Below are 26111 nucleotides of genomic sequence, written 5' to 3' on the forward strand. Positions count from 1 at the left end.
TAAGAGGAAATATTTATATATACAGTCAAACCTCATTAACTCGAAGTTGTCGGGTCGTGAAAAAACTTTGAGTTATTGAGTCTTCGAGTTAACCGAGTTTCATGGTAGACATGCATGTTGGTATATTATACATGTACAGTATATATAATTAGATTTGGTCAAATTTTCCTTAGTCTTAATTGGTGACGTGGAGGTCAATATTTTGAGATATTGACCTGATGTATCTTTATTAACCAAGATGCTCAGAGGGACTGTATCGCTCACCTTCCTTTAAGAATGTTTATGACCAAATTTGGTTAAAATTCATTCACTACTTTGTGGCAAGTAGCAATTTGAAGATTTCCTTCTAATTCCCATATTGGTCCCTGTCTTAGTGACCATCTATGCAAAATCTGTTCCCTTTTCTCCCATGGATGTTTCTGACCAAATTTGGTTAAAGTTTATTCAGTACTTTATGACTAGTAGTGATTTAAAGAAAATGTTGTGAATCCTGTGCCATGGCATAAGCTCACCGGCCCTTCGAGACATGATATTCAGCTTTAAATTTGGTCTTATAGGTGTCATATTGAGGATACTGTTGGTTTTTTTTTTTCATTAGCTTGTGTAAATTAGATATATTTTCTGTACCAAGGGTTCCATTTTATTTGTTTTTGTGATAAGAAGGGTATGCATTATCATTGGTGTACCATCTTTTAAATAACAGAACACACAAAAAAAAAATTGTTTTACTGTGATAAAATCTTTTATTCATTCGCTATGAGCAGATAAATATTGACATAAATAAAATGAAAAGGGATATAAAACCGAATCAAAGTTATAAATAAGCTTTATATAATAATATATAATTTAAATTAAATTTTATGACTTTATGCTCTCCAAAATAAAATATCTGAAGATGATAACATATTCAGGGAATGTGAATAAATAACATTGAAGGGAAAATGAATAATGAATAAAATCAGTTTGAAAACATCATTGATATAAAATCAAACTCAAGTGGCACATGCATATTAAAGTATTATTCTTAAAAATAATTATAATTTTTTTTCAAAAATGAAAATTTAAAAGTTTGAAAAATGAAAATACATTTGGAAATTTTCAACAGGTAATTGCAATGATAAATATATAAATTGTTCTTTGTTTTAATCCACCAAAGGGAGTGGCACACACTTTACATAATATTAACCCACCGCTGGAGTGGACTTATTACAATCCTTAGATACAATCCACCCGGAGGAGCCACTGTCCAAAAATTCAATCCACCAGGGAGAGCTATCTTCAGAGTTACAATCCACCAGGGGGCGCTACTCGCCATGGACATAATCCAAAAGGGGGCGCCACTCTCCAAAGACATAATCTACCAGGGCGCAACACTACCTAAAGATTCAATCCTCCAGACAGTGCCACTCTCGAAAAAACAAATGGAGAACCACTCTTCCGATACAATCCACCAGGGGGCGCTACTCTCAACAAACAAAATCCACCAGGGGGCGCCACACTCCACAGATACAATCCACCAGGGGGTTACCAATCACTCTCCACAGATACAATCCACCAGAGGGAGCCACTGTCCATGGATACAATCCACCTGCAAGGGGCATCCCTCTCCACAAGGGAGTGTTGCATAACATGAACTTAACCAGACAATGCAAATTCTTTAGATACTACTAACTGAGAGCAGTATATACTCTCCATAAATACAATCCATAGTTCAAACACAATCCACATGGGGAGACCACTCTATATAGACACAATCCACAAGGAAATGTCGCAGTACATCAGGTAAAATACAATAGGGGGAACCACCATCCATTGAGACAATACGTCATTTTCATATCAAAGTTCTCGCACAAATTCCACAGAGGGCGTTCCACCCTACAGGTTTTATCCACCAGAGGGCGCCACATCAGGATACAGATGACCGTACTTGACTGAATCGCATTGGCTTTGCCCTGAAATGACATTTGAGAATTCTTAGAAATTGTCATCATGATTACTGTTGACTTAAATTTTGTTCTCCAAACATTTCCTGGTCATTCAACATTGTAAAACTTTCAACCTTATGGCTACTGAGTGCAAAGCTTTCAAGGTCAAGGTCAACTTATAATTCATCACTGACCTTGACAACTAATAGCAGTGTGGTTGTGCTTCAAAAAAACAACTGAAATACCTATATTGTCAAAAATGAATAAATTATGCTAGAACTTTTTTTTTTTGAAAGCAAGGAATTCTTTAGAATGTTTATAATGAAAACTTTATCTAAAAATTCAGTGTTTGTGACCAACAAATTGACATAATAACAGTGTATTGGTAAAGAGGAAGATAATGCAACTCTAAGAAGCCTGAACAAATATATTTCAGCTACAGATTGATAAATAAAATCCTGAATTGAACTTAAGATATTCGACATGAATTTGATTTACCAAATACAATATATATAACTGTAATTTTTCTTGTATATTATGATATATTTTCTTGATTAATATTATATTCTTTATAAGAATAATATTCTTTATGAAAATTTCTCATATTTCAATCAGTTATCTTTAAATATATACATCTAAGTAAAATATTTAAAAGATATATAATGATAAAATTGTCTGATTGGCACTTCTGACAATTTACTTCCCCTGACAAATTCATGTATAATTCAGGCGTATGAACTGTGGTTTTGACACTTTCTACAATGTCTCTGTGACCTATTTAAAATGTAAAATTACTTGCACAAAGTTTTTTTTTTTTTTTTTTAATTTGTAGATATTTTTGGTACAAAACACACCCTAAGCTACTGTACCATAAATAGTAAACTGAACTACTATCTATTTCTTAAAAAGACTACTTCAGAAAATCTACTACTAACAAGATATTTGAATCATAAACACTAATTGAATCCATGCTTCATAAAAAATATTTGAAAAAAAAATAAATATTGTAACTATTAAATAATTCACAATTTAGAAATCATAATCAAAATCAATTAAGTCACAAATAAAGTGAATCTGAATTTTAACTTGTCCCCTTTCAATGGAAAAAATTCCAAGCATTTCGGATATTCCATTTCTGTGATGGAATTTATATTATATCAGACATTGCACTTCAGATTGGAGTAATAGTAATTTAATGTGCAAATTACTGACCAAATCACTTATGTGTGCACTATATCATCACCATGGACCGAAAAACATCTTTAAGTGTCGAACATCTTCAGTGTCGATGCAACATTTCAAGACCAACATTTACGTAGTCTTTTCGATACAATGTGTATACTCTCTTCAAGACCAACTGTGAAGTAGTCTATTCAATACAGTGTGTATATACGCTCTATGTCGATAGGCGAAATGTCTCATCGTCGATCGATAAAATATAGTTATCATTTTGTCGCAAACATGTACTGGTCAACATTATTTATGCTAGCACACTCAGAGCTTGACAAAGAGACCACTCTGTTTTGAAATTTTGCAACGACACTCGTACGCATTGTTATGCATACTGTTTGAACCTTTTTTATAAAGACTGAAAAACATTTATATCATATATACTTTATCACAGGATTAGTCTCAACTTCCTGTGAAAAAGGACTTCTGCCATGGCCGTTCTTTTAAAATTCATCATGGGAGGCGTACCTGTATGCCATTTGATGTTATACAAAACAGGCCATGATATGATATCTTGTATAAATGTAGTCAATCACATTGGCGCCCATGTAGGGAATATATTCAGGATTGTTCCACAAGTATCCCTGTTTCTCCAAGAAAAACTCGAAGAATTCTTTCCTAGAGGAGTATGTAACCCTGGTAAATACTAGCCGCAATATACCGCTCGGCTAGAGAGATCTTCTCTTTAGCTCGATCAGTTGAGCGTAAGACCAGTAAGCCAGAGGTCTCGGGTTCGATCCCTAGTGCAGGCAGTGATTTAATTTTAATTAATCATGTGCTCTCTTACATTTTAAATCAAATGATAATTAGTCAAGTAAAAATCCATCAAGAAATTGAGACTTGGCCTCATCATCATCACATTGTTCTAATGATTCAAATCCTTTAAATGAAATCTTTTTCTTAAAATGTGATTCCAAGTTGTTATGAGAGATTTTTTAAAAGTAACTAACTACACCAGGTTAACACAAAATTAGTCATACATGTACCTACTGGTTTCAACTACATATATGTACAGACAAAGAAACTACTTCAATACTATAAAGTCACTTTCACTAACTATGATTTCAGTTTGAGCAAAGAACAATCTTTTAGAGTAATTAAGACTGCATTTAATATGAAGTAACCCCATATATACAATAGAAAATAGAATAATGACAAATTAAACAACAAAGAAAAAGAAATAAAAATAAAATATATGTATATATATAATGACCCCAAAAGAAATACCATGCTATTAAGGGTACAATGTCTATATGTTCATTAGATATAGGGATAAATTGAGGATTGAAACTTCACCACAGAAGTAAGATTTTGTATATTTTATGTGTATGCATCCCATTAAGTTTGTAAAGGATGTTTCAAAAGGGAAGAAGATGGAGGTGGGTGGTTGAAAAGACAAGAAGGTAAGAGATCACAGAGAAAAGCACAAGTAGAATGATGGAAGATAAAAAGGACAGGAGGATGTAAAGGAAAGAGAGAAAGGAAAAAAGAAGTCACTCAGTAGACATGGAGAATAACAGATGGTGGGAGGATGTGAGGGAAGGAAAGAAGAGAGTAGGGAGGAATCATTGAGTACAGAAATGGAGAATAACAGATGGTGGGAGGATGTGAGGGAAGGAGAGAAGAGAGTAGGGAGGAATCATTGAGTACAGAAATGGAGAATAACAGATGGTGGGAGGATGTGAGGGAAGGAGAGAAGAGAGTAGGGAGGAATCATTGAGTAGAGAGATGGAGAATAACAGATGATAGGAGGATGTAAGGGAAGGAAAGAAGAGAGTAGGGAGAAATATTAAGTAGAGAGATGGAGAATAAAGGATGGTAGGAGGATGTGAGGGAAGGAAAGAAGAAAGTAGGGAGGAATAATGGATGGTGGGAGGATGTGATGAAAGAAAAGAAAAGAGTAGGAAGGAATCATTAAGTAAAGAGATGAATAAAAGATGATGGGAGGATGTGAAGGAAGGAAAGAAGAGAGTAGGGATGAATCACAGTAGAGAAATAGAAAATAACAGATATTTGGAGGATGTAAGGAAAGTAAAGAAGGGAGTAGCGATAAATCATTGAGAAGAGATGGAGAATAACAGATGGAGGAAGGATGTGAGGGAAGGAACGAAGAGAGTAGGGAGGAATCACTGAGTAGAGAGATGGAGAAGAGAAAATGGAAGGTACAGCAGGAAGAAAATATAATGTAATAAAGTGCATTAAGGAGAAAAATAAAGATACAAATGAAAAAATATGGAGAAAGAAATGAAAGAAGGAAGCTAAAGGGGAGGGGATTGATAATGAGCAGAGAGTGAATCGAAATGGGTTGATTGAGAAATAATACAGGGCAGAGGAAAAGGAAAAAGAGCAGTACAAAGGGAAGAATGAAAGAGCAGAAAAGTGGAAGATAAATAAAAGGAGGAAATTAGAAGGATAGAATGAGGAATATTAAATGAAAGAAGGATAAGAGAAGTGAAGAAAATATAATTGGAAGGGGTTAAATGTGGTGATATTATTCCTGGACAGGGAAAAGACAGAGCTGAGGAAGGAAGGAAGAAGGAAGGAATCACTATTGGTAAATGAGGGAGAAACAAAATATAGATAATATACCAGGTACATATATATAGATCTAGTGATGTACATTCCCAGGACAGACAATACCAGGTAGTTGATGGACAGACAGACAGATAATTTTGTGTTTTATGTTCCATTCCACAGTAGGTACAGGGTGAATAGACATCATGTTTCTATCAACATGCAAATATAAACGGTGAAAAATTACAAAAAAAAAGATCTCCAGGTACCAGTTTACAACTAAATAAACATACTATATGAACGATTTTTCTCGACGTGTTCCTCCGACAAAACTTCGTATCCTGTGGTTGTAGAAGAAGCGTTAATGAAATGGAATTAAAAATTGTACAAAAAATTGCAACCAAGAGAAACAATTTCACAATTTAAAAAAAAAAACTTAGGGTAAGTGATTTCAAATTTTCCTCTCAAAGCATATATTCAAATCTGGCTAACAGAAAAATCCTAAACCAGCGAGAAAAAGCCCCACAATTACAAACATGTGTTAACTCATGTATATCTTAGATACTTTGTTCAAAAAATCAGCTGATAAAGGGAAGTAATTAATGAACAATTATTGAAGGTCATTGTGAACTATTAATTATAACAATATAATGACGTTTTATCCAAAGAACAGATATCCCACCAACCGTACTTTTCCAAAATTGACATAGTTTGACTTAAACTTAAGACAAATTTCTGTCGTGAACACAAAAGACCTTCCAATCTAATATTCCCATTGTATTATGACATGACCAGTGTGTAACATACCTGAACTGGTTGTTTGGTGGTTGTTTGCTCTGAAGTTGAACATTATTAGATCTCCACTGGGCCTCAATCTTACTGTATATACCTCCAGCATACTGTAATACAAGGTCAAAGGTTATACTGTAATGAAGGTCAAAGGGTATTTCAAGGTCAAAGGTAACTCAAGGTCAAAGGGTAACTCATGGTCAAATAGTATTTCAAGGTCAAAGGTGACTCAATTCAAAGGACATCTCAAGGTTAAAGGTAACTCAATTCAAGGATATCTTGAGATCAAAGGTAACTCAATTCAAACAATATATCAAGGTCAAAGAGTAAATTAACTCAAGCTGAAAAGGTAAATCATGGTTAAAGGGTATCTCAAGTCAAAGGATATCTCAAGGTCAAAGGGTAATTCAACTCAAGGTCAAAATGTAATTCAAGGTCAAGAAGTAATTTTAAAACAAAGGGTTATTAACTCAAGGTCAAAAGTAAATTCAAAGTTGAAGGACAACTCATGGTCAAAGTTCAAACAGTAACACAAAGATATATGGTAATTCAAGACTAGATAGTAGAACAAGGTCATATGGTAATTTAAGTTCATGTAACAACTCAAAGAGATAAAGGTTATACATGGGCAATAGATGCAGTTCAAGGTCAAAGCAACACAAGATCACTAAGTAACTTATACAGAGTTCTAGAATATCAAAGGGAGGTAACTCAAAAGAAAGTGATAAAAGGATAACACAAGGTCATTCAATGTCAATATACATCACTCAAGGTAATAATGATATAGATCATATGATTTTGATACTAAGATACTAATTTAAATTTGATGGACGAGTTCATGTTACACATGAAGATTCCGGGACTTTTTAACATATTAATACCATCACTATGACATTTTTTGGCTGAAACTTGTTCACTCACTCTGGAGAAGAAGCTTAAATTTATATGAGTTCATCAAAACTGATATACAAGCAAATTATGATATCTTTATGTGAAACTTACTTCCTTTTTTGGTTTATCAATCTTGTCTGGGTTTAATCGTAACTTTGTCAGATACAATCGGATGTCTTTCATTCTTCTGTGGTCTAAAAACAGTCCAAAAAAAAAGTATAAAGATATTTTACTATAATTATGAAAATTACAAATAAACTACAGCAATGAGGTGTGTATAAATGTAATTTGTATATTCTGTAAGTGTAAGATAATGCCAACCCTCATTATCTTACTCTCTTGTCCTCAATGTGCCAGCTCCACCCAAATCTATTATAACAAGCCCCTCCCATATCATATTTATGCCCCTCCCACATATACACTTGTATACCAGTAAGCCCCTCCCACATATACACTTGTATATCAGTAAGCCACTCTCACATCATACATTTGTATACAAGTAAGCCCCTCCCACATCATTCACTCATATACAAGTAAGCCCCTCCCACATATACACTTGTATATGACAAAGCCACTCCCATATATACTCGTATACCAGTAAGCCCCTCCCACATTATGTTTAAGTCCCTCGACATCATACACTTGTACACCAGTATTATTATGTTTAAGCCCCTCCCTCAATGACATACTAGCCACTCCCACTACATGTTTGCCACTCCCCTACCAACCTTCCTGTCGCTGGGCGTCCTGGTTGTACCTCATGGATCTACCAGTATCCCAGGTTGACTTCTTGGTCTGGCTACAAATCAAAACAGGTAGCTAATTTAAGTAACATTTTGAATATTCAAATGATTTTACGAATATTTAAATTGAGCTAATAAAGATACATTTTTTTCACAATTTATGTAAGTTTTCAACATCCACAAAACAGTGCGCATCATTTGGGGACAGATGTCAAAGAGGCACAAATAGAAGGGCAGAAAGGAAAGAAAGAAAAAGATAACACCCCAAGCGTTTCGCTGTTTCGGGGAAGCAGATCAATTTCACACTCTTGGCCTCTTCAGTGTCCCCTACCCAAAACAAGACTAAGTCATATACTGTAAATGTACATATTTTAGTGGTAATCTTATTTTAGTGGTAATCTTATTTTAGTGGTAATCTTATTTTCGCTGTACATAATCTTATTTTAGCAATTTTCACACCAGAATCATTGCTCTAAGTTATGTGCTGTTTCTAAAGAAATATTTTGGCTTGCCAATTCGTAAATGTTTTAATCTATAAGAATTGGGGAATGAGCTAAAACCTGAGTATGTCAAAGTAAAAACATTTACAGTAAAGATTACCTATTTTGTTTGGGTTTAATTGTCATGAGTCAAGTTGTCTTTTAGGCGATCAAAAACCTATGCATTAATGTATTAAGTGTATCGAAAGGTGGGTAGCGATATGATTCGTATCATAATACCAGGGTCACAGTACAATACATATCACAATATATAAGAAGCTGATATCAGATATCTGGTATTCCATCGTACACTGGTCATGTTTTGTTTGTGGTATTTCTAGAATATTTGAGTCTTTGTCTACAATTCTTACAAAAAACATGTTTTTTCCGTTTCCTGCAGAGTGTTCTTGAATTTAAATAATTTGGAATTGAAAGAACTCAAACAGGCAGCTTTATAAGTTGATAGAACAGTCTTTGTTTTTTACTACGAAACGTAAGCTAACATTGGTCAAGGGAGATAACTACAAACTTTCAAGTATCATGTTACAAATCAAGGATAGATGATACATCGATGCACTACTCTGCTATCCAATACATTGATGCATCAGTGACTGGTATTAAGCATTTTAATAGTCTTTAACAAAACCTCACAAGGGTTCCTTATAGTGGAACTTTAGTTCTGACATACAGACATACAATGATGTCTGAGGATGCTTACTCGAAATCTGGAGCGTCCAGCAGGATGGCTTGGGGATCAATGGTCACTCTTGACCGTCTTGTTCCTCTTGACCGACGAGCTGTGTAAGAAATATCTGCCCAATGAGTTTGTAACAATGACTTAAAGGGTAACAACTACTTTTGATATTTTATCGCATTGCAGAGTCCAGGTAAAAAATGTAAAGTGTAAAATTTTCTGATTATATGATTTGGTTTGTTTTTGTTTAACGTCCTGTTAACAGCCAGGGTCACTTAAGGATGTGCCAGGTTTTGGAGGTGGAGGAAAGCTGGAGTACCTGGAGAAAAAACCACTGGCCTACGGTCAGTACCTGGCAGCTGCCCCACGTAGGTTCCGAACTCGCAACCCAGAGGTGGAGGGCTAGTGTTAAAGATTGAACTGTGAAAGACTGATCGATAATATGCCATTAATAGGAAAGCACTTGCATTTTACAGAAATTTTCTAACTTCAGATAAAGTTAATATTAATGTGAGGTTTGTAAAACATATCAGGTTATAAATGTTCTTGATTCCAATGGTAGGTTACTTCAGGCAAGAATTGTGAGCAAATCTTTACAATCATTTACCTTTTTCTGTAAAAGTAAAATTAAGATTAACTGAAGGCGTCTCCTTAATTTGCTATTAATTTTGTGGTTACCCTGTTGTAGAAAATTAACAATTGTCAAGGACTATTGAAAAATATAAATAAATGTAAATTTAGGGCGTGGTTTGAAGTCCCAACAAAATTTGTACAATTTAGCCCTGGGGCCAACTGTCCAATCTGCACCTACCACAAGAAAAAAACAAACAGGTAAGAATCCAATGTATGTTACCTGTTCCTTTTGGTTGTTCGTCATCTCCAAGTTCGTCGTCACTTTCTCCCATACCAATATCGTCATACTCAAATGACAATTCCCTCTCCATCGTCAGGGCCTGGAGGCGAGGCTGGGGCCTAACGGTCTGAAAAGAATGTTAATTACTACCTTGTAACTTAATCAATGACCATTTGAAAGTTATCTTAAACAGTTGGAAAATTTAAAGCCCTTATTGTTTTAGATTATGTATGTGGAAAAAGTCTGATAAAATATTCATCTTTTTATGTTTTAAATGTGCTATTAAAATCACTGAATTCCATGAATCTTCTTGCCGGTTTACCAGTTTTTGGAACTCTTTTGGAAAAGAAGATTCATACGAAAGTATTCCTATATAGCATATACCTGCATGGTAGCCTTGAATTATAAATTTCAAATGTTTTATCTTTAGAAATTAGAAATAAGCCACATGAAAAATGGTCTGGCTTAATTTTGGAAGAAAACTAACTTCCAACATAATATAAACCTTGGAATGATGTGCATCAAAGTTAGGTAGCATACAGCCTTAAGTTTACCTCAGATTTTTTGTCATCATCAGCTGCTGACATCAGAGAAGGATGGATGGCTGTGCCTTCTTTACGAGTGCTACTCACGAATTCCTCATTGTCGTACATGTTTAGCTCTAGCTCGCTGTGAAGGAAAACAAAAATATTCAGTTCATCATCTTAAAAATTAATGTAGAAATTGATATGATAAAATGTAATTCATGGTTAACTATCTTTTGATTACTACTCCTGAAGCACTGAATTTAAAATCTGATTTCAGCTAGGCAGTAATAATTATTATTGAAAATCAAGACATTTATGGAAAAAAGCAAAAACAAATCATGACCTTAAACGAAATGTCATTTTGTCTGTGTCAGCCAAGACATTTTTTTTATAATCTTGTTCTTCAGATCATGTAGGTCTAAGAAACTATTCTTAGAAATTGACAAAGTAACTGGATGTGCTGTCATTTATATATGCCAATCTGCTTACTTTATCTTGTCTTCCAGATTACATTAATTCTTTACATTAGAGACATAAATAATCAGCAAGACTGTAAGAATGAACTAATTAACAGGAGTTAGAATTCAACTTTTTAGAGATGTTATTACAGGTATCAAATTAGATAAAAGGGCATTGGATATGTTAAAGAGAAAAAAAAAACTTTTGAAAGGAAAAAAGGAAAAATAAAATTATAGCTGTTGGAATATTTATTAAATAATTTTAATTTTGTATGAAACACGCATTTTCATTGGCTGAAATAATTTTGTTATACCTCCATAACAAAATTTTTGACGTTGCGAAATGTAACGTCATTTTTGATTGGCTGATGACGTTGCGTAATAATTTATCACCGAAAAGAGTTCGCCAAAGAGAGTGAAATATCTTGGTGTGTATAAGACGAAATTAAATTATAAGAATTAACATTAATTATTTTTTCTGTTATACAGTCATAACATAAAAAACTGGAGTGTACTCTCTTCATAAACCGCTTCGCGGTTTATTTAGAGTACACTCCAGTTTTTTCTGTTATGGCTGTATAACAGAAAAAATAATTGATGTTAATCCTTAAATAAATTCACAGTCTGATGACCTAAATGATTCATATCAATTTTGGTATTGTTCCAATAACATTGACTGACCTAAAATGATATTTCACTACATCCAATATCTTTGTCGACTGATTACTGGCCAAATATGCTATTTTACTAAATCCAATACATATGACGCAATATGAAATAAAGATGCATCTTGAACTCATTAATCTTCAAATAAAAAAAAATAGAGATTTAAGTAGACATTTAGTTTTCTACAGAACATGGTTTTAAAACTGTGAGCAGTTCAGAATAACGGAGAGGGTAAAAGCCATTTCAAGACAACTGCTGCAGTTTATGCAACGGAAATGTTTGAGACTCAGAGATATAATTAAAAATTGAAAAAGAATATTTCAAGTAGATAGTACAAATTGAAAAAAAATTATAATAATTTTCAAAAAAAAAAATCTGAAAATTGTGAGTTCATGTTATAAGATTAAATCACAAACCTGAATGGTGATCTTGAAAACCTGGTATATATTCACAATTAATTATACTGGTTACATTTTTGTAGATTGTAAAGACATTATACAAACACCTCCTACATGTGTAAGCATACCTGTCTTACATACAATGTATATGGAGTAGGGATGTTACATTGTAGCAGGAAGCCACATATACAAACTTCTCATGAATTGGGGGACACAATTTTGTGAAAAAATGCAGATGTTTGCATAATTATATGATTTCATCAACAGGAAAACTTCAATGGAATTGAATTTCAGAATATTTGATGTTTGGGTTTGCAGATTGCTACAGTGTATTTGGTTTTCATTCTTTATAGCCAAACTTCGTTCATTAAATTTATCTCCATTTACAATGGTATATAATGAATGTCCTATGTGTGGTGACACTATGGTTGATTTACAGTTACATGATAGAGGGAGATATATAGAAAAGTTAAAATCAAAAAGAGAGTAAAAAGGATCACGGAATCATAGCATTGAGAGGGGTGTGAATGTCATAGGGGGTCAGGGAATAGGGGTGATGGAGTGTGGGTCAGGGAATAGGGGTGATGGAGTGTGGGTCAGGGGATAGGGGTGATGGAGTGTGGGATAGGGGTGATGAAGTGTGGGTCAGGGAATAGGGGTGATGGAGTGTGGGTCAGGGGGTAGGGGTGATGGAGTGTGGGTCAGGGAATAGGGGTGATGGAGTGTGGGTCAGGGAATAGGGGTGATAGAGTGTGGGTCAGGGGATAGGGGTGATAGAGTGTGGGTCAGGGAATAGGGGTGATGGAGTGTGGGTCAGGGGATAGGGGTTGGGGTCAGGGAGAGAGGTGGGGGTCAGGGGATAGGGGTGATAGAGTGTGGGTCAGGGAATAGGGGTGATGGAGTGTGGGTCAGGGGATAGGGGTGATGGAGTGTGGGTCAGGGAATAGGGGTGATGAAGTGTGGGTCAGGGGATAGGGGTTGGGGTCAGGGAGAGAGGTGGGGGTCAGGGGATAGGGGTTGGGGTCAGGGGATAGGGGTGATGAAGTGTGGGTCAGGGGGTAGGTGTTGGGGTCAGGGAGAGAGGTGGGGGTCAGGGAATAGGGGTTGGGGTCAGGGAAAGAGGTGGGGTCAGGAGATAGGAGTTGGGGTCAGGGAAAGAGGTGGGGGCCAGGGGATAGGGGTTGGGGTCAGGGAGAGAGGTGGGGTCAGGAGATAGGAGTTGGGGTCAGGGAAAGAGGTGGGGTTAAGGGGATAGGGGTAGGGGTCAGGGAGAGAGGTGGGGTCAGGGGTTAGAGGTTGGGGTCAGGGAGAGAGGTGGGGGTCAGGGAATAGGGGTTGGGGTCAGGGAAAGAGGTGGGGTCAGGAGATAGGAGTTGGGGTCAGGGAAAGAGGTGGGGTCAGGGGATAGGGGTTGGGGTCAGGGAGAGAGGTGGGGTCAGGGGATAGGGGTTGGGGTCAGGGAGAGAGGTGGGGTAAGGGGAAGAGGTGAGGTCAGGGGATAGGGGTTGGGGTCAGGGAGAGAGGTGGGGTCAGGGGATAGGGGTTGGGGTCAGGGCAAGAGGTGGGGTCAGGGAAAGAAGTGGGGTCAGGGGATATGGGTTGGGGTCAGGGGATAGGGGTTGGGGTCAGGGAAAGAGGTGGGGTCAGGGAAAAAGGTGGGGTCAGGGGATAGGGGTTGGGGGTCACAGGATAAGGATGGGGGTCAAGGAGTCAAGGGATAGGGGTGTGGGTAAGGGGATAGGGTGTGAGTCAGGGGATGGAGTAGGGGTCAGGGGAAAGGGTGGGGGTCAAAGGTTAGGGTTGGTGTCAGGGAATACAGGTTTGAGCCAGAGGATGGGGTTTGAGGTAGGGCATGGGTTCGGGGATCAGAACTGGTGAGAGAAAATAAGGGCATGCTATATGATGGGGTCAAGGTAGGGTGTGGGGTTAGGGATCAGAACTGGTGAGAGAAAATAAGGGCAGGCTATATGATTGGGTCAAGGTAGGGTGTGGGGTTAGGGATCAGTACCTGGCGTCAGAGAGGCGTTGGAATGGTACACACACCACATCCCTGTGAGCGAGTAGATCATCGTATACACGGTTTGGAGAGGCCTTGTCGTTGTCACCACCTTGAATAATCTCTGGCAGACTTACGATGTGATCTCTCACACGACAACCCTAAACAATGAGAAAACAATGAATATGTCAACTTAACAGTTAAACAATGAACTCAGAAACACGATTGTATGATAATAATAATGATACAAATCCATTGACAAGTAAAAAATTCTCAAATGTTTTAATCTTTGAAAATAGAAAAGTGAGTGTTGCTATAATTGTCTTGCTATTCCAGATGGGTAACTATATCAATTAGTGCAAAATTTTTATCAATTACTAGTAGGTACATGAAATAATCATGTTGAAATTGAATAATACCTTTTCAGCAAATCAATCTAATTAAAAAATAATATTTGTAATAAAATTCTTCATCAAACTGCATCATCTCTTCAGTGACCTTTTCTCCTTTGACCTTCTGACCTCTTCCTTGTTCTTATCCTTTCTGACCTCTAGATTATATTCATATTCTGATCATTTGACCCTATGACCTCTTAAGTATATTCATCCCCTGACCCTATGACCTCTTAACTGATCTTATGACCTCTGACTTTATGACCTCTTAACTAATTTTACTCACTTACTCTATGACCTCTTCAGTATCTTTTACCCCTGTCTCTATGACCTCTTAACTGAACTAATCCACTCTGACCTTAGGACCTCTTATTATAAATAATTTTATTCACTTACTCTATGGCCTCTTCAGTATCATTAACCCCCTAACCTTATTACCTCTTAACTGACCTTATCCACTCTGACCTTATGACCTTTTCACTAACCTTGTTCTGTTGTGTGGGGTCAAACCGGAGATTTTTCTGGTGGCAACAGGGATATGTTCCAATACAAGACCCAAGTCCATTCTCGTTGTCATAGCGAGGGGGCTCCGGGTGGTATTTACAGTGACCGAACTCAGCGCAAGGGAACAGTTCGCCACAGCGCGTACAGCTGAGGTAATTGATAAGGCCCCAGATACGCCAATACACTTCACGCCAGGATTTGAGCTGCGCTTTCAACTCCAGCAGGTATTCGTTAATGTCGAAGGACTTGTCTTTAACATGGCAATGTGATAAACGACCTCTCTTGTCCACTGTCATCCTGTAATAATTTTTTTTTTCACTTTTCTACTTCTTCTTTCACTCTTTTTACCAAATTATTTTAAAATATCATCCAGCAACATTGTGACACATCTGATGTTGTAATCTTACAAAATTGAATTGGTCATAAAAGAGAGAATGAATTTTTTAAAATTTTTATGGTGTTTTCCATCAATAAACAACACTACTATTACAAAACCAACAAATAGTTTTCTGCAAATAAGCCCCTGTCTATCAATAAGACCCTGTCTATCAATAAGTCCATATTTCATTTTCGTGTAAACATCAAACTTGATATAGTAAAGCTAAAAAGTAGTTCACAAATAAGACCTCCAAAACTTTAATATTAAACATTAACTCTGAGGGAGGGGCTTATTTGAGGATAAATACGGTACTAAACTTTTAGACTGGGGAGGGGCTTATTTCAGGATAAATACGATACTTAACATTTACACTGGGGAGGGAGCTTATTTGAGGATAAATACGGTCCTAAACTTTTACACTAGGGAGGGGGCTTATTTAAGGATACATATGGTACTAAACTTTTAAACTGGGAAGGGGGCTCAAGAGGGGGCTTATTTGAGGATCAATACAGTACTTAACTTTTACACTAAACGAGGGGGCTTATCTGAGAGGGGTGGAGCTTTTTGAGAGTAAATACAGTACACAAGGGGAGGGAATTTAAATTATTTGAGGATAAATACGGTAATAGAGGCCTTGATTTTCTTTATCGTGTCTTCCTATAAAACAATATAAGACCATTAGTTTATGTTTAGTTCAGAGACAACTCACTATGTTTAACCAGTCCAACAGTTCGGACTGATATTTTAAAAAGCCCAACATATAATTTTATCAATGGTTGCCTCCCCTACTCACCGACATGGCATACACTTGACTTTTTTCTCCAAGTTGGCGGTGAGAATTCTTTTACATACTGAACACCTGTAATCAAAGAATGATAAATTTTATCATTTGTTGGCCGTGGCTGGTACAGCTAAAAGTTCATTTCTAGTGAAAAATATATCTAATACTGTATGTCAATGTTAAAGATCATGCAGGTGACCTAGGACAATTGAGACAATTAATCTGCAATTGCGTACTTGAAGGAGTGTTTCAACTATAGACAAAATAACTAGTATGTTAAATGCATGATGCAGTTGTCTCCCTTAGATCATTATATATAAGATATTAGAACTGTATGTATTAGTATTAATTGCTATATATTAATGTGATACTAGTTTCTACATGTATGTTTGTAGCTCATATGTTTACACTGTATGCTTTTACAAGTTTTGTGTATATATATGACTGTACGCCTATGTTGGCAATGTCAATATAAGAATTGAATAGAAATTGCATTAAATCCAAGTTGCACAAAACTTATACATGTACATATATATATTTTTTAAGTGAGCTAAACAAAGAACATGCTTTTGAATTATATATATGCCCTGTTCTCACTTTGTGGAATGGTAAGTACAATGTAAATTAATTATAATTCCCATGTGTAGATTAATATTTTGGGCTGCGATAATTTATGCTTAAAGTTAAAAATTAAAATCACTGAATCAAAAGTTCACCATTAAATAAAATAGCAATGCATATCAAGGATGCAATACTTAAAAAAAACATCTGAGCAAACATTCAGAATTTTCAAACGATCATCATATATTTCAATCTAATTAAAATCTAGATGGTCATTATCACTGCGTTACATGAACATCTAATAACATCCCATAAGGGGTCCCGTCAGAGTGACCTTTTGGATTAGCCAATCAAATGACAACTTCCAGAATCTTGGAAGTGAATCTTATATGTCCGAATTAGCATGACCAGAGTTTATAGATTGCATAATCTGTCAATTTGTTTCAAGTCATTTCGTCTTACATAGCATATAGCTATATACAATGTACATGCTATGCCGAAATGGTTTGCTTCAGATGCATGCTATAACAAAATGGTTTGCTTTAATTTCATCAACATATAGACAATTCGTCCTGAAAGTGAAATACACATATCTCAAAGGCCACCCTGACGTGACCCCTTATGGGATGTTGTTAGATGTTCATGTAACGTAGAGAGAATGACCATCTAGATTTTAATTAGATTGATTATATTTAAGCCTCTGGCCATTTCATAAAACACAATATATACTTTTATGCAAATTCTTGATGCAGAATTTTTACTTTTTTTTAATCTGACCTCACACATAACAAGTGTACCGAGTATTGCTGGCTCCCACTAAAAATAGTAACAATGACCTTAATCTTAAAGCCCTGAAACTCAAACTTGATATGTAGCTAATCATACTGAAGTTACATACCAACTTTCATTAACATTCCTTGAAGTATGGCTGAGAAAAGTGCAGAAAACAGTGGTCGGACAGACGGACAGACAGACAAACAGAAAGGAAACCTATAGCACCCCCGGTTTCACCGGAAGAGGACTGAAAATGTCTTACCGAAACATGTTTGTAGCATCCTCAGGGGAATCAGGACTCTTGGAATCTGCATCAAACAACTTCTCTAGTTTCTTGGCAAACAATTTACTAGTGAAATAATGTTAAAAATGTTAATTAGATTAAATGTGACTTGGAACTTGGTTTTCAACCAAAAGACCAAATTATTAGTTGTTCTCCAAAGAACTAGTTGTTTTTTTTTAAACTGAGCAAAACTGTTACAAAAACGTGTCTACATCTACAAAGTATGTAGCTTTTTAAGAAAACAGTTAAACATTTTACACAATGACCATGAATTAATTTTTCTGATAAATTCTTTTTCATATTTTTGAGAGATTTATGCATGAATATAGTGATAAATGTTTCACTATTTTATGTCTTGCGACAGATAAATTAACTGCTTTAGTATAAATATTTGCTAAAATTAGCAAATTTCCTGTGGAATTTCAGGTAAAAATAGTTGTTTCTGTAATTTCTAAGTTGGAAATAATGACCCAAAATTGATAGACTAAAGGTAATAACTAATTTGTTCCAGAAAGACTACCATGTCAAATTTGTTACTTTTTTTTACAGATTTTTAAAGAAAATTCTGACAGCCTTTATGCTGACTTAAATATGCAACACTCGGGGAAGACTGGTTCTTGTGATGACTGGCAATACGTGTTCTAAAACCAAGCATATCCAGATATCAAAACTTCAACTTTTACTCAGAGGATATCAATGGACACTCATCTGATACTTACGGTTTGCATTTGAAAATTTGAAAAAAAATTGTTCAAAATATAAAATTATTTTCTTATAAATACCAGGTATACAGCAATTTGCACCTGATTTCGTTAGAAATGCTACATTCATTTCCCAAGCGTAGAAGTCAAAAGTCAGTACCTTTTAAATTTGTCCTTTCGATCCTTGATATCATCAGCCTCATTCTGGGTAAATAGGTCAGATATTCTGCAATAGTAAAATTGTCCATCATTAATTTCTGAATTGTTATTTTATTTACTATAATCATTAATCTTAATTACTTTTTTTATTCTTAATTTTTTTCGCCTCAGAAATTTTGAGACTAGAAAAGACATAAATGCCCCCGCTGCCACTTAAAACACCGAAAGTGCGAAATACAGTTGAGGATCATCACATCAGCAGTTTCTGAGATTAGACAGGACGGGACGGGACGGGACATGGGTAACACTATATGCCCCCCTACCCCCACCCACCATTTCATGGCAACGGCACAAAAATACATTCAAATCATACTAAAGTTATAAGAAATTTCAACCCAAGAATGCAAATAATTTGAAAATATCTTCACTGACCTTCCCACCAGTTTGTCGTTGATACAGTTCATGTTGCATGGTGTTGATACAATGGATGACATGTTACCATGGCAATACTCTATACACTCCTGTACAAGGACGTCCATCTTGAGAAAATCCGATGAAATCAGGATAGAAATCACATTGTTTGCCTCTGGAATTAACAGATATTGATTTTTTATTTAGTGAACTGTATTTCACCGCAAATGAGCTCCCCATCCCCAAGTGAAAAATGATTAATCAAAAGGAAGGAGACTTCATTGAAAGTTAAAAAAGTGAAAAAAGTTTTCATTTGACCTGTTATGTCTTGTATTCCTGAACCCAAATAAATATTGCTTGAAGTGAGGCTTGATGCCCGATTCATGATCAATAAAAAGATTTTGAAAGACTTCCCCTTTCTAGTATAAAACTATATATATCACCATGAATGTACATAACTACACATCACCATCAGCATACGTTGACAATTTCAAAACTTTTGGTAAATGAAGACGATATCATTTATGAAAATATTGAATCTGACAGGACCAAGAATGGAACCTTGTGGTATACTCTTTCAGGGACCTAATGTACTCTACTTGAACATTCAAATCAGACACTTTTTTTTAGTACAAGAGACTCTGAAGTAAAGGGCGCAAAAAAGAGAGAAATATGACAAGCAACTAAAATGTTGGTTTAAAAAAGCATCTAATACCAACCCAATTTTGGCTTTTCTGGGACATCTTTTGAGCCCCGTTTCACATATTTCATCAGCCAATCAAAGATCTGGACGTCACAATGAACCGATATGTCGACCTCCTCCCATCTCTGGGCATCAGTAGATAAGTATTCAGCAAAATACTTCATCTCTTGTACAAGTAAGTCCCTGGCACAGTGGAAATCCTGCTTCACTGAAAACAGAAATGCATGACATAATATTCAATTGCGATTGGAATTGGTTTCATTTTCAGAATTGATAATTTAAAACAGAAATAAATTGATTGTCGATTATAAACGGTTTTCTAAATTTAGCACAGAATTGCCCTTTCCTAGAATATTCATGTATATCTGAAGTACATTAATATCATGTCTTACCTTTTGTTACCAACATTTTTAATACTCAACACAAACAAAGCATTTGAAGGTTGTTAATATTTTTAAAACTCCTTTATTGCTTCTTAACGATCAATGAATATATTGGTAAAATATAAAATCACTTCCTTCTCTGTTTAGTAACATTACAAAAATATGTGAAGCAGAAGATTTATGAACACTTCAAAAAATTTACGATTAATTATGTTTTCAAAATCATCATCGATGATCAGTTTGTTTGTTTTGTTGGTTTTTTAAAAATAATTTTTCGATTATTTTGATCATCGGTCTACCGCTAATATTCAACAAATCTTAACACATACAATGCACACAAAAAAAAATGGCAGTACTTGAATAACTTTTTTTGTAGCCTTGGTGAACTTTTTTTTCAAAACGATATTGTAAATTTTATTAAATTGTGTCTAAAATATTGATTTATGATTTAAAAGTGTTTCTCATTTTGATTCAGGAAACAAAACATCATTGTTTCTGTATCAAATCCACACCTATACAAATACATACACTGAACAAAATATATAAATAATAAAATGTATTTTAATTCACAGAAAGATATCAATTTATTCAATGACTTTAGATACTATATATACATGTTACTTACAGCTTTTGGCCTCATCACACACATGGATAGTCATCAGAGGCCTACAAAAATGTAATAATTACTGTGACAGTAGAACACAAAACAAGATTTATATTTCATAAATACCATTTAGCAAAACTATATATTTGTCCAGCAATAAGCCTATGAAGTGAGGAGACCAACCCATAAACTTTTACTTCAGTAAAGGCAATAAGCCTTGCAAGTCTGAGGGCTAACCCTTAAACTCTGACTTAAGTAGAGGCAATAAGCTGTGAAGTGAGGGGCCAACCCATACCCTTTGACTTAACTATAGGCAATAAGCCCTGCAAGTGAGGCGGCCAACCAAAAAACTCTGACTTAAGTAGAGGCAATAAGCCCTGCAAGTGAGGCGGCCAACCAATAAACTTTGACTTGAGTAGAGGATGTATTAGATCCTCTGATAACATTTGTAAGATTTTTACTTATATGCAACATAAGACATGTACAGTTTGACTTATTACCAGACATGGGCTTATTGACATATAAATAAATCTGTATTATCATAATAAATTAATTCAAAATAAATATTAAAATATTTTCAAGGTCAAAGTCACACATTCATATTGACATTTAGTAAATTTTTTTTAAGTCAAGGTAACATTAACTATCTATTTACCCCTGGTCAGAACTGTTGCGGCCTCCATTTTTACTTTTTGATTCGACTAAGTCCTTGAAATCTTTGTCTCCTGTGAAATTAAAAAAAATAATGTTTGAATTCAGTTTTAATAATGTCGTCAATTTTTTATTGATTCTGACTTATCTAAATGACAGATAAGTTGTTTAGTCAAATAGCTATTTTCAGCATTTTTCCACTGGTTTTCAAAAAAAGTGAGCAGAAGAATTTTCAATCTGATTTACATGTATATATATAAAATCATCTGTTCATGGCTCCATTGACTTCGTACTATGCCTGTGTAGTACGAAGTCAATGGAGCCATGAACACATGATCTTAATCAGATTGAAGAATTTTTTTATAACTTTTTTATGACAGAATTGTTTCTGTAATATTCAAGGCTGACAACATGCATCATTGTATTAAATTTCATAACAAAATATCATGTATGATTACAGGAAATCTAATGTGAGTTGTCTTTTTATTTCTTTTATTTTTCAAGTTCCTGGATTTCATTTCGATTCGAGAAATATATCTTAATCTCCAATGGAAATTGGCCCAAATTAGTCATGTACATGTATTGATCACTGACAATAAAAGTCATTTAGAATTAAACTTAGTTCACCTTTGTTTCGAGCAGAGCCAGGGCAGCTGCCAGTTTTATTGGCCGTGTCCGACTCGCTAAAACTCATCTGCGATGAACTTCCTGGGACAGCATAACTTTTCTCAAACTGGTTGAATGCATAGACATCACCGGACAAAAGTAATTCTTCATAACGTCTGGCAACCTGTGTGACACATGATATCCACATGGTTAATCAACATTTATATGTTTTGTTGCCAGTAGTGAACTGGCATATTTTAACAATTAATTATTAACTTAATTAGATAATGAGTTAATTATAATCAATAATACAATCAATAGTCCTTAACTTTTGACCGTAACTTCACACAGATGCAGCTCTCAAATATCTATTTTTGTAGCAGTAATTCAATCTTTATGAATCAAGATGAAAAGAATAATTATGTTGAATTATGCATCAGAAAAAAAGAAACTTGTCTATGTATACTGATCAGTCTGATCTAGACAAATCTAAATAAAAAATGTTTTAAAAAAAAAGGCCAAGCAAACAATATTCTTTGTTACACTTTTCACTACATACTCTCCCTAAGGCTTTATCTTTGTGTTAAATATGAACGATGCTTAAATTGTTAATTATCATAAAACAAAATTGAAAACAACTTTCATATACAATGTACATTTTAAGTACATGTACATAGTTAACAAGAGGCCCAATTGGCCTTAATGGTCTTCTGACTCCAAAGACCCCTTCACTATTTTAGTATGCATACTCATGTAGCAAGTATATATATATAGTGGTACTGTTGGCCATAGTGGCCAACTTGGATTTCTGACCAACCAAGAAAATAACAACAATTGGTCAGGACCATCTCAAGATCATCATAGGCAAGTTTGAGTCGAACATCCAAAAGTGGCACTGGAGAAGAAGTTTACAATACATGTTTAGGTAAACGATTACAAAGTTGCTGTCATGGCTTCCGTGTCAAAGTTTTCACTAAGCCAAAAACAGCACTTTCTTGGCTCCCCTTCCTTAACATTCCTACTAATCTTCAGCTCTATGGCACCAATGGAACTGGAGAAGAAGTTTAAAATGTGTTTTTTATGATGGCTGCCATCTTGGATTCTGACCAACCCGAAAAATAACAACACTTTGTCAGGACTATCAGATATCTTATTATCATTGCAGGTAAGTCTGAGCTGAATCCTAATGGTGGAACCTAAGAATAGGTTTGAAATGTGACAAGTTTATAGACGCGAATCGAAGGGGACGGTGCATGACAGACAATGGTCAATGGCTATAGGTCATAATAAATATGTTTACATGTTCTTTATACTTTTTTATACTGTAGAATAATTCAGATGATTAAATGTATGTAAATGTCTCTATGTTATAAATCATGTTGCCTATCTATACTTAGTATTCATTACCTAGATCCAAGAGGTAGGGTTTCCATTGTATGTGGGTTTTTTGGTTTGTTTGGTTTGTTTTTGTTTAACGTCCTATTAACAGCCAGGGTCATTTAAGGAGGTGCCAGGTTTTGGAGGTGGAGGAAAGCCGGAGTACCCGGAGAAAAACCACCGGCCTACAGTCAGTACCTGGCAACTGCCCCACGTAGGTTTCAAACACCTTAACCACTCGGCCACCGCGGCCCCTCTGTATGTGGAAAACTTATAATTAGTTATTACATATAAGTTTTAAGCCAAACAATTACCTGTCCAGGTGACATCCCAGGTATAAGCCTTGCTATAGCATCCCAATTTTTAGTTTGGAGTTCATTAAAATCCTGTGATGAAATGAGGGTCTTGAGGATGAGGTCAAGTGCCACACCCACTCGAGATGATGGTTCAACACTCACCATATTACTGCAAAAACAACAGAAAAACATGATAGAGGTTGGTTTTAGATCATAACAAGGAGACGCAAAGTATAGTATTATCACCAAGCCCTGCTGTTTAAATGCTAGAAATTTAATCGGCTTACATCGCTGATCCTCAACTTCATGTATCTAATGACAATATTGTATTTATTATCTCCAAAGTTTAAACATGTACATGTATATATCAAACTATAAACTATAATAATAGTAATATTGTAACCCTGGTAAATACTAGCCACAATATACCGCTCGGCTAGAGAGATCTTCTCTTTAGCTCGATCGGTTGAGCGTAAGACTATAGCTAGTAAGCCAGAGGCCCCGGGTTCGATCCCTAGCGGAGGCAGCGATTTAAATTTAATTGATCATGTGCTCTGTTACAATATATGATATATATATATCAATACACAACAGCTGCCAATCTCTGTAAAAATGTTCTGTCCACCCTAAACTGGTTCATAGGAGAAGACTTAAATACAGGCTAAGCATGCATGTTGTCCCATCCTTTTGTACATTTATTTATATATCTATATAGGCCTATTAAAGGTTAAGCTAGACCTGAGCCTAGGGTTGGAAAAGCAAGTATTGAAGCAAGAATGAAAAGATACACTTGTAAATTGATGACATTTCTCCTAAAAACTTGACAAAATGATAATATAAGCTTATACAGCATCCTGTAATCGAGTTAATCGATCTTACAGGAATTCATAAATGATCAAACCAGTTAACCAGATCACATGCCAGTTATTGTAATTGTTCATCTAGTAATGAACCATTGAGTTAAAATCAAATATCCACGATTTATACTGTTAGCATTATAATGTGAGTACCGGATTTTAACTCGCGACGGTGGTGTAATAACCAGACACAAGCTAAGCTAGGCCATGGGATCTGATTTCGAGCAGACAAGTGACCCTTGAGCAATATTCCAACAAAATATACTAGGGATACATTAGGTCCTGAAACCAGACACTAAAACTTACGCACTTGACATTTGCATTTAAATACTTACAAAGTGTAAATGACCTTTCGAATAAAAAACGTATGTTAAAGCATGGATTTTAAGTGTTCGTTAGACTAGTTCCTTCCTTCATCGTTACCAAGAATAGTCGCCATTTTTCAACAATGGTTTATCAAAATTACAAAATATAAATAAGATGGATATTTTTAATAAATTTTATTGCGGCTCAGCACTCAAATGAACTTACATAAATTAACATTTTTTTTAATTTGAAAGAAACTAATATCTTTGTGACATATTTAAGTGAAAACAAAAAGGAATTTCATTAAATTTTGTTTACAAACGCCCCACTTCTTTATTGGGGAAATTTGTATCTACCCAAAACGGCCGCAGTATTGTGGGGTGAAATCTTGAACACCGAATACACCTCGAATCGTTTTTTCTACCTGAGCTGTTTTCGTTTATCTCGGTACAAACGGTTGGACCGATTCGACCACAGTTGTTGGTTTGTGAAATAATGACGGACACATTGTTATCATGTTTCTTTTGATAATCCTTGACGAAGTATTTTAAGACATATATTAATGTTTACAGGTCCGTCCAGACGTTTAAATTGTCTGAAATATTATAATTAAAATTGACGAACCGGTTTGTCCGCATAAACGAACAGGACCCGTGGCTGTAAAACGGCTTGACGACGTACATATCTTATGTGTGCTGAAATTAAGATTTTAGGGGAAAAAACAAGAGTCTTCTTACATGTTCAATTAATTCAAATTTAAATCAGCAGTGCTTAGGATATCGACTTCTAACTTTATCTATATTGAATTCTAGTTTCAAACTTTTATAAACTTGCATAGACTAAGTATGATTTTGATATTAGAAATATTCAAAAACTCTGAAAACTTAAGAATATGTGGCCTTGTATAATTATATTTTCTAGAAATGATTTTCTTTCAATAGTCAAAAAAGGACATCGCTATAAATAATGAAATTTGTCACCTATTCCATGTGTGTCACAGTATGGACATATGCTTTTTCAATGTTCCATATTACTCTATCTGCCAGTTTCTACTATAAATTAATGAATATTTGTTCTGAATTTACAAAGTAGCATTTTTTCATTACCATTTAAAATTTTAAAATATCTTTCAAAGATGCAATATGTTTTATCAATTTTAAAGATTAGGTTATATATTTTACAAGAAAAAAAATCTATATTCTTACCAAAACATGGTGAAA

The 26111-nt window shown here is 35.2% G+C and overlaps 1 protein-coding gene across 2 annotated transcripts; it reads right to left on the minus strand.

Moving 5' to 3' along the window:
• Positions 1-890: 890 nt before the first annotated feature.
• On the minus strand, positions 891-25024 carry LOC117332727 (uncharacterized protein KIAA1841 homolog). Of its 2 annotated transcripts, XM_033891747.1 has the most exons (20): positions 24921-25024; positions 23747-23897; positions 22077-22239; positions 21454-21523; positions 20820-20860; positions 19828-20019; positions 19130-19283; positions 18699-18764; positions 17817-17903; positions 16232-16297; positions 15041-15356; positions 14176-14324; positions 10673-10787; positions 10119-10245; positions 9290-9368; positions 8078-8148; positions 7461-7543; positions 6477-6568; positions 5963-6010; positions 891-1952 (listed from the first exon to the last, which is right to left on the minus strand). In XM_033891747.1, coding segments are annotated over exons 2-20 (2067 nt in total). In that variant the 5' UTR covers positions 23894-23897; positions 24921-25024; the 3' UTR covers positions 891-1951. The 2 variants fall into 2 exon arrangements, with proteins under 2 accessions (XP_033747638.1, XP_033747639.1); XM_033891748.1 differs by lacking the exon at positions 5963-6010.
• Between the last annotated feature and the right edge of the window lie 1087 nt (positions 25025-26111).

The sequence above is a fragment of the Pecten maximus genome, chromosome 8 (genome assembly GCF_902652985.1).
Source record: "Pecten maximus chromosome 8, xPecMax1.1, whole genome shotgun sequence".
In the NCBI taxonomy this organism is placed as follows: domain Eukaryota; kingdom Metazoa; phylum Mollusca; class Bivalvia; order Pectinida; family Pectinidae; genus Pecten; species Pecten maximus.

Coding starts and splice junctions, on each gene's coding strand:
- LOC117332727 (XM_033891747.1), bottom strand. CDS start 23,893: ATGGTGAGTGTTGAACCATCATCTCGAGTGGGTGTGGCACTTGACCTC. Junction 10,788..14,175: donor CAACGCCTCTCTGACGCCAG/GTACTGATCCCT, acceptor TTTCCTTCACAG/CGAGCTAGAGCTAAACATGT. Junction 7,544..8,077: donor GGACGCCCAGCGACAGGAAG/GTTGGTAGGGGA, acceptor GACTGTTTTTAG/ACCACAGAAGAATGAAAGAC.